Genomic DNA, 10,210 nt, shown 5'->3' on the forward strand with positions numbered 1-10,210 from the left:
CTCTCCATTGGCACTGTCTCTGTCTCTCTCAAAATAAATAAATAAAATTAAAAAAAATAAAATAATCTAGTGTTGGTTATCAGATACCGATACATAATTTGCATTCTAATTGCTGTCTCAGTTGCTATTTCATTATTTGCAGAAACTATTAAGGAAAATGTAGAAAATTCGAGATATTTTAGTAGTGCCGCTGAGACTCACTATAATCTCTAAGCAAGTCTACTTGACGTGTGAACAACACTGTTATTCAACAGAGGGCCGAAGAGTAGTTGCCAGGCTTGTCAATACCGCCATTCACTAACACTGAGCTTTTTGGTTCATGCCAAAAGATCAAGGCAAATGTTCTACAGGGTACACTTATTCAAGGAGGCGTTTTTTGCTTTTGTTTTTGTTGACATACAGAGAACTGTACATATTTAACGTATACAGCTTGATGAGCTTCAAGGTAAATATACACCAGGAAACTACCACCACTATCTACACCATAAGTATAATCTGTATCACCTCCACAAGTTTCTTCCTGTCTTCTATTTGCTATTATTTTGCATGTGTGATAAGAGCATTTAACTTAATAGGTACCCTCTGAGAAAATGTTTAACTGTAAAATATAACATTGCTAGCAATAGGCGCTATGGCGTATAGTAGGTCTCTAGGACTTACTCATTTTGCATAACTGAAATTTTGTACCTTTGGATTATGTTGGAGGAGGTCGCCAGAAGATATTACTGTTGGTTGACATGTGAGCTATACCAGGACAATTGGAGGATCCTTGCCACCTTCCCTGTTCTTGGAATATGCATTCTATTCACTGTTCTCATAGCCAGAGGTGTTCCAAAGATGCAGCCTTGAGAGAGCAATGTGTTGTTGAGACCATATGGACTGTCTGTGTGGCTGAACCCCATTTAAGACATCTGTATAAACTTTTACTTTTCTGGTGGGTGAGTGCCAAGATCTACTATCTTGTGAGTGCCCAAGACAAGCCTCGTATATAAGTTCCCTTGTTAAAACAGCCACCTACAAATCTGGAATGGCTTACCTTTTTCTTTAGTTTTTCCTTGCCCTCTGTGTATGGGGGGCTGATTATAGATTTCATCAGGGAATTCCTGAGGATTGCAAACTAGCAGGCTAATACCTCTAAGTTTCCCTTTCTCCCTACCCCCTGGCAACCATTTGTTTACCCATACATAGTGCAAGAAGATAAATCTAAGACATTGTTTTATCTTCTTTGGAGTTTATGCCCTAAATAAATTAATGTGCTTTGTTGATGCATGTTATGTCTATTAAGGTCAAGCATATTATTTGCTCAATTTACTTTTTACGACATACATCTTAGAAGCAGTGGAGTTATATTGTCATTGTGTGTTTTTAATACCTCAGTTTATCACATTACTAATGTATTGTTTTTTTCATACTTTAAAGATGTTTATATATTTTCCTTTCTTCCCAACTGCAACGCTTTTTAGATTCATCTTAGAAGGTTTTATACACTAATAATTGAAAGAGTCCATGATACATGGAATATCACTACTGATCATTAAGTGAAAAAATTCAAAAATTATTTCCAATTTGGGAACTGAAATACCTTCAGGTGAGAAAATAATGGCCAGATTAGAAATAGCTCCAATCCTTGGATATGCAAGAAGGTCGTCCTCGAATTTTCATTCTTACTATGATATTGCCATGGTATTGGCAATATTTTCCTTAAAAATGGAAAGAAGACAATAAAATTTAACTATCCATGTGATACATTAACAATTAAAATAAATAACTATAAAATATATTTTTTAAATTATTCTCTGCAAAAGTTTTTTTGTGATTATATTTACTTTCTATTTCAACTATTCTGACATTTATTTTTAATTTTTTAAGTGTTTTTATTTTTGAGACAGAGAGAGACAGAACATGAGCAGGGGAGGGGCAGAGAGAGAGGGAGACACAGAATGTGAAGCAGGCTCCAGGCTCTGAGCTGTCAGTATGGAGCCTGATGCGGGGCTCGAACCCACAGACTGTGAGATCATGACCTGAGCTGAGGTTGGATGTTCAACCAACTGAGCCACCCAGGCACCCCATGACATTTATTTTTAAATCATTAGATTTTATATGATGTATCATATCTTTAATTATGTATTTACCATATCATATAAATTATACAAAGTAAAGTTTTAGATCCCATCAGTCCTCAGCCACTGCTGCACAAGGATTTTGAAAAGAAAAAAAAAAAAAGGAATGATCAGATCTCTGTAGCATTTGGGGAGAACACTATTTAAATTTGTCCTTAACATAAGGCTGAAATTAATCTTGATTTCCCATCAAATGTACAGGGATTTTACAATATAGTTCATAATAGTGTTTAACTCCTCTAGGGTACGAGTTAAGATAAACAAGTCACTGACAGTGTTTATCTATAAATATAGCAGATGGTGTGGGACCGAGGTTGGTTATTAACTCTGCCGACTTTAATTTCATGGTTATAAAACATTGTAAACCTCACTGTTTATAAAAGGCAGAAGAGAATCTCCAATGGGCTTCAGTAGCCAAGAAACCCTCTGTAACATTAATCTCTCTAACTGATATTTGGTATCCTCCTAGGGGGCAATATTTAAGATTGTGGAGTGATTGCTAGACACATTAAAATTTTCACTGGGATCATTAGCTAACATTTCTGTCATTGATCTATTATAACTTTGTTAATGAGTTCCATGTGAGTGAAATTTAGTGAATGAGACGATTCTTTCTAAATTTTGCTAGGTGAATGTTTAACAATCACTTTAGGCAGATATATTTAAAAGGTAGCCTAATTTGTCAAAATAGTGACCTTTTTTCTTATGCAAAGATGAATCATTGTACCTAACTAGACCAAATGTACTTAGGGATAGAATTTCATAAAGGAAAATATAGCATCATTCACATAATTATCCAATGTACATTATATATGTTTACATTTGAACCATGAATCTGCCTCAAAATGCTATAGAATTAAAACATTTTTAAATGTTTACAACATCACAAATGCCATAGATTTTTTTTCTTTTTTTTTTTCTTTTTCTTTTTCTTTTTTCTTTTAGAGAGAAAGAGAGCATGAGTGGGGGAAAGGGGCAGAGGGGCAGAGAAAGAGAATCTTAAGCAGGCTCCACACCCAGCATGGAGTCTGACACGGGGCTATCTCAGGACCCTTGAATTATGACCTGAGCTGAAATCAAGAGTTGGACACTCAACCAACTGAGCCACCATAGAATTTTTTTTAAAGTAAAACTACTCTTCATATTCTGAATTGATTTGAATTAAACTTTTAATATAAGTTGTTTCACTAAAATTTGTAAGATAAATTTGATTAAGATTCGTCCAAAAAAAGAAACCACTAGTATAAAAATGGTATTTGAAATAGCTCAATTTTTCTATTCTAACTTTAGTGAACAACAAAAAGTATTTTATAACCAAAAAATTGAAAAAAAAAGTACACAATCTACCTTTATTATTTTACACTTAGAAGAGTAATGTAAACTGATTGCATTACAGATTTTTCAGTTCCTAAGAAAGACTTCTAGAAATATATAAAAATCCAATATGTAAATCAGAGATTTAAAAATCTTGAGCTAAAATATTTTCACTGCATTAGAGTTTAGACTTCTCGAAAATAGGTTTTCTAATAAAAAAAAAAAAAAACCTCACTTTTCTACCTCTTATGTTTGGCTCCTTCTCTTGGCCCCACCCTGAGACCTTTGTTACTGATCTGAAGTCTGTCTTCTGTGCTTTCTGGTGATTATTCCTAACATAGACCTCAAATGTTGGCTTCCAAGCAGTTGGCTTCTGAACAGCAGCAACGCCAGGTGGAGAGAGGATGGAATGGGACTAATGGTAATATGTCTTCTCATCTCCCTTCCTACTCAAACCCTATTGTCACTCATTGTCATCAGATGTATTTCCACTATGTGATGCACTCATTTCTACAAACAGCAGTCTACTCATACTTAGTGTTCCAGTTCTCAAAGTACATGAAACAATCAGAGAGGACAGCAAATCCTGTCTCAAGAGGAAGTTTTATCTCATGAGATCCTCCACCTTTTTGAAAGACTCAAATTCTACCTGAATCTTCACCATCAAAGAAATTGGTTATTGGGCTATTGGTATGTTTGACGTTCATATTTGCATTGAATTGAGTCAAAGCTAGGAGTGATTTCACTTCAAATTATCAGTGAAAGTCACCTAAAATGAACCTGTTAATTAATTTTAAGGATCACACATTTTTCTCTTGTGAATTGTGAAGTAAGGTAGAAATGCGTTTAGCAAAATACTCCCATGAAGACTACGGCCATAGAGCAGCCAGGAGTTTCCCCTAAGGGTAACAAAAAAAAGGTAGCAATAATAGAAATTGAAGGAATTTAAAAGAGACATAATAGTGAAATAAGTAAAGTTGGATGTTGAAGTCCGAGTGGAGGGGTGAACAGAGTGATTGTAGTTTAGAAAGTCTATTGGAATTCATAAATACAGTGAGTCTTAGGAAGAATTGATATTGTTAAAATCACATTAAAACAACAATTCTTGTAAAAAAGGAATCTTTTATTTATCATAATGGGTAGCCTAAACTTGCTGCTTTTTCCCCCTAGTCTTTGTATAAAGTGCAATGAACTGTCATAAAATGTAATCCACTTTTCTAATTATCATTTGGAAAAAAAAAAAAAAGACAAAACAGTTTCTGTAAAGAAATGATCCGATTAAAAGGTAGAAAAAAGAGGTGTTAAAAATGTAAGGAAAGTGCTCCCACTTTTATCTTTATCAGATTTTATTAAGATAGTGTGATAAATAAGTTGCTGATCTGTAATACAATATAAAACAAATTGCAACCCATGGAGAAAAAGTAATGTGAAACATTTAAATACTGTAATCTCATTTTCATTATTCTCTTTCAGATTACCCGACCCTGTCTAATGTCAAAGGCATTGCATTGCATAAAAGAAAACATGTGAAGGAAATAACTCTAAGTGGATTTCATTCCCCCTTCAATGGTCAGTTAAAAAAATCTATACTCTATTTTTACTATTTATTCTCACTAAAAATCCGTTAATTTTTTTTTAAATCTTGTGTTTCTAGGAGAAGTAATCTATGCTGTCATGTGCATGACAGTCACCTGTGGAATCCTTCTCCTGGTTATGCTCAAGCTGAGGTAACTGGATACAACTCAGAAGGGAAGGGCTGGAACAGAATCAGCCTAGTTAAAGCACATTTCACAATGGCAGACTTTACAAAGGGCCTGAGAATGAAAGCTTCTCTGTTAAGACATACTAAATCATTTTTTAATGTGGGATAGGTCCATGGAAATGTTACTCTACGTCTTCACATGCAAGAGAAATGTGATCAGGGAGAATTTTTTTATGTTGCATTTTACAAGCACATGTGCATTGTTCCCCCCAATTAAACTGTTATCAATCTTTCCCCTGGTTTTCCTACAAAATCCGAGTTGAACTTTGCTGCATTCCTTATTCAAATCATTTGCAGAATTGATCAGCTAACAGCACGGAGCTGTTGTGTGCTTCACACAGTTTATATTTATCTGAAGATTTCCTCTTCCCTCTAATTTCTTATGTGCAAAAAAACTTTGTTCATGTTTTAATATGCAATTATTAAAAGAGAGATTTAATGAGGCCTCCCAAGGACCCTTAGAAAGACTTATTACTATTTCCTGACATTCATTCACTCTTTCCAAATCTTTTTCCTTGGCTGCCCTCGTTGCTGGAATGCGGTAATGTTCCAGCGGCCATGCGAGACTTAACATTAGCGATATATCAATCTCTAGATTTCTAAATGTCCAAGGTCTAAATTTTTCCACTTATTTAACATTGACAAATAGGTATAAATGGTGTCCATCTGCTTACCTTTCATTTAAGAAAACTCGTATTTATAAATCAATGATGTTCATTTGCTTATTCATTATACATGTGTGTATATTTGCGTATAGAGTATCATGTAATGAAGAAATATATGTCTGTTTGCATATATGAATATATATCATGTACACACACACACACACACACACACACGTAAAATACTTATCAGTACGATGAGGCCTAGCAAAGAGCACCGGCAATAGACATTTCTCTGATGACATTCACTGAGGAGGACTCCGTAAACTATCCAGTGCGCGCATACGTGTTGCTCCTTCAGAAAACTGGCGCTGTTGAGGCCTTGACAACCAAGCAGATAAAATCAAAGACTTAAGTGAGGAGGTGTAGGGCAGTACCAAGAGCTCAGGCATAGGAGTCTATGTTCTGCCTAAAGATATTCAAATGTATTTATTTTGAAATGTAATATCTACTTGTTGGATCCCACTCCACTGAACCATTAACTTGGAGCTTACCAACACCAGTACCCAAACGCATTGCTTTTCTCCAAGGCTTTAAAAGCTGTATTTGTATGAGAAGATGTTTCTTGGGTTCCAAGATACAGTTTAAAGGCCAAATAATTAGAATCATTTTCTAAGGGGGAAAATGACATTGGGATTTATTAAACTTAACTTTATTTGGTTTAAAATATTTGAGAGCACTGTTCAGTTACTGGGCCTACCTAGACATTCCATCACAGACATATTGTTCAGAGAGGCACAGATGGTTTTCTAGCCTAGCAAAAATCTTACCTTAATTGTTCTGAATCTTTATTTCTTAGGCAAACATAATGTGTAAAGTCAATATCTACCACACAGGCCAATCAGTTTTTACAGATTACCGTTGTGCCATAAATAAATAAGGTGTTGCCTATTGAAATTCCCTGTGTGTCAGCTTTAAGTTCATTTCCTTTCTCATTTGCATAGAAAGGCCTCTCCCTTCATTGCATGAGACTGTGGATGTTTTAGACAAAAATCTTGAATTTACTGTAATGTGTATTTTAAGGCAAATCCTTCATACTCTTAAGTATACCATATTTAATTACAGATTATTTTCTATACAATTTAAAATTGATCCTTAACCCTTAATCTGAATGATCCAGAAAGTAAATGATCTAGGTTAAGTAAATGACAAAATTATACGCTGTCATGAAAAGAACAAAGCAAACAAAAGCATCAGTAACAACAAAGCTCATGTTACCCTACATCTGGAGATGACTGGTGCTTCCTTAATGAAAGAAGGCTGATAGCCACTTCAGACATTTTTCCCTCTCTTAGTGGTCAGTCAGGTTTAATCCATGTGAATACCTTCTGCAACACAGGTTAGCATTTTTACATTTGTTTCATGTTATGCAAAATTAAAACAACCCTCAGTCTTCAGAGAAATTTGCAGAGAAACCAATAACTTAAATGTTAATATTTAAAACTTAAAAATTAAATAAAGATAAATAATTGGAAACTTAAATGTAATTTAAAAGATTCTTTAAAAAAATGATTTCTTGGCAATCACAGTTAAATGCATGATGCTTCTTAGAAAGACCATAAGATATTTGACTATTGGGACTTTACATTCAGAAACTTGATTATGTTTTTCTCTCTGGGCATAGAATCCATCCAACACTAAGCACACAGAAGCTCATTTGTAAAAATCATGAGAATGGCATGTGTTAACTTTTACTTTTACTTTTATATAGAACTTCCAGAATATCAAGTCAAACAAGAGATCATTCACCAGTCCAAATACTGGAGGACTTATGATTCATTAAGAGTCACGGATCATTAACAATCACTTTCTTTACAGGAAGTCTTTGTACCAGTCAACAGAATATCCTATCTGCCATCAATAAGGAAAATGTGAAGATGGATCTGATGATATTAGATCGTTAGTATAATAATATAAGAAATGGTAATATGGCATGGTGTTAGATTTACTTTTGTCTTAAGAAGATATTCGAGTAAAAATGTCTGGTGGTAGCTTTTATGACATTGGTAGAAAATTTAAGTCTCCCTTGAAGGCAAAATGTGTTATCCCAAGTTACAGTCTGCATGATGTGTTTCATGGTAAATTTGAATCCATGTAATAGTAATTAGTTGCATCAAAATATGACATATTACGGTTAGCAGGGTTTTTTTTCTGATCAATGTTACAAATTCCCATTGGCTTGCCAAAAGGAAAATGCTAATAGATATATCCAGTATAATTTGTTATTTGTGTATTCTTACTAATTTTCACATCATACATCATGGTATCTTTGTTTTTTGTAACTTAAATACTGTAGAATTTTGCTTTTGTAACTTGGTATCTTTATTTCATACAAAAATGTAGAACAACACATTGCCTGAAAAAAATTAATATGCATTTTAATAATGACATACTTCATTTGTGAATTTAATTTTTTCTATGTTAATTACTATGAACTTCTTTGGTAACAAAGTAATGCTGTAATTGTATATTCTATATTGTTACTTTTGGCCAGATTTGACACCAGAGTGCAATTGTGATTAGAAAATTGTGAACAAGTTGTTTGTTAGTTTAGTTTTTGGTATATATATGCTTTTCAACTCTCTGCAATCACATTAATACCCACTGCTATGAATGAATAGGAGGTTTCATTATCCACAGTGGCACAGAGACACAAATATTCAATAATCTGAGAATATTAATAAATAGTGATATATTCACACTTAAAGGTTGAATATTTTCTGTTTCGTCTCATATCTATTGCTATGTTTCTATTGTTTACTATGCTTCAGATTAAATAGTCTATATTAAATTAAATTTGAAGTTACCATTTGGCTGTCATTACTCAAAGTAACTGAAAAAGCTATCCTTTATCTTTTAAAACAGGGAAGAATGATTTGGTGAGTCACAGATCTCCCTCAAGGAGTTCTACATATTGAAGAGTCTTTGAGCTCTCTACGTTATGTGAAGAGAATGTAGACACACTTCTTTCTCCAATCCCTGCCATTTAACATGGGCTTGCTAATGTCCTGGAAACAGAAACTGTTTCTGGAAGACTGAGGAAAGAAGTCAAGTTGCTTTTAGAAATATGTTCATGTACAGCAGAGAAGGTGAGGACAGTGTGAAATAGATGATGCTCTTATAAAACAGAATCTTGTCTCCTAGACCAGCAAGAATGAATGAACAGGCCATTGGGGGTAGAGTTGCAGAAGCAGGAATCCACATGCAGCATTTGGAGAACTTTAAAGAATCAGCTGTCTCTTGACAGGGAGTCCAAATTGAGAAAATATGCAACATAAAACTGACAAACACCATGACTGAGACACAAAAGGTCCTTAAACATGTGGCTAAGAAGTCAAGATACCATAAATGTGGCTTTCGGGCCCCTTCAGAGCATGGCCCACAAGCCACCCCCATCTTTCATTCTTCTGTTCTTTAGAAAGCCTTTCCTCACAGCCTTTCCCTACTCTGTAGTTAGGTACTCCTGCTCGGTGCTTCCCCATCTTAGGCTACTATATCTTACTGCAATTTATTTTTCATCATTGTTTTTCTTAGTAAATTGTAAACATGCTGATTGAATCTGTTGGTTCATCTCTGATATCCCTTTCTTTACACATTTAATAAAAACTGTTTAATGAATGAATTGGAAAGCTATAAAGTGCCACAAAATAGTTTGAAACAAGGGAGTGACATCCAATATATGAATGAGAAGAGGCAGGCAGGCAGAAATGGAAATGATGGACTGAAGATGGCGAACACTGATGTCAGTGTGCTAAAAATGCACTGCAGTGTTGAGCTAGGAAATATTGAAAACCCTGGGCGCCTGAGTGGCTCAGTCGGTTGAATGTCAGACTTTGGCTCAGGTCATGATCTCCTGGTTCATGAGTTCAAGCCCCAAGTCAGAACCTGGAGCCTGTTTTGGATTCTGTGTCTCCCTCTCTCTCTCTGCCCCTCCCCCTCACATGTGCTGTCTCTCTTTCTAAAATAAACAACCATTAAAAACTTAAAAAATAAATATTGAAAACTTGCATTAACCCATATGTTCAACACATATTTACTGAACATGTACTATATACCAGCATTGTACTAGGCACTGGAGATAGAGTTCTGAACAAAGTCTTCTTGGAAATTTGAAAAACATACAAATAAAGACAGTAGTTTGTAAAAGTGCTATATACAACTAAGAAATGATAAGCTGAAGGAAAAACAAATGATAGGCTCAGGTGTCAGTAAAGTGATGTTAAAGGGAAGTAGCAGTGACAGGAGAGAGCAGCATGTGCATAAATATTTCATAAATAGAATGGATAGCAACTCGGGATGAAATGTTTGCGAGAAGAATGTTGTAGAGATCATGGTAGGAACAGAGATTAAGA

General features: G+C 34.7%; 1 protein-coding gene across 1 annotated transcript in view; it reads left to right on the plus strand.

Moving 5' to 3' along the window:
• GFRAL (GDNF family receptor alpha like) overlaps positions 1-7,633 on the plus strand; it is a 65,746-nt gene extending 58,113 nt beyond the window's left edge. Inside the window, exons 7-9 of the mRNA XM_042985301.1 lie at positions 4,908-5,003; positions 5,089-5,161; positions 7,570-7,633. Coding sequence (XP_042841235.1) covers positions 4,908-5,003; positions 5,089-5,161; positions 7,570-7,633 — 233 coding nt within the window. The remainder of the gene's footprint in view (positions 1-4,907; positions 5,004-5,088; positions 5,162-7,569) is intronic.
• The last annotated feature ends 2,577 nt before the right edge of the window (positions 7,634-10,210 follow it).

Source organism: Panthera tigris, chromosome B2 (assembly GCF_018350195.1).
Source record: "Panthera tigris isolate Pti1 chromosome B2, P.tigris_Pti1_mat1.1, whole genome shotgun sequence".
In the NCBI taxonomy this organism is placed as follows: domain Eukaryota; kingdom Metazoa; phylum Chordata; class Mammalia; order Carnivora; family Felidae; genus Panthera; species Panthera tigris.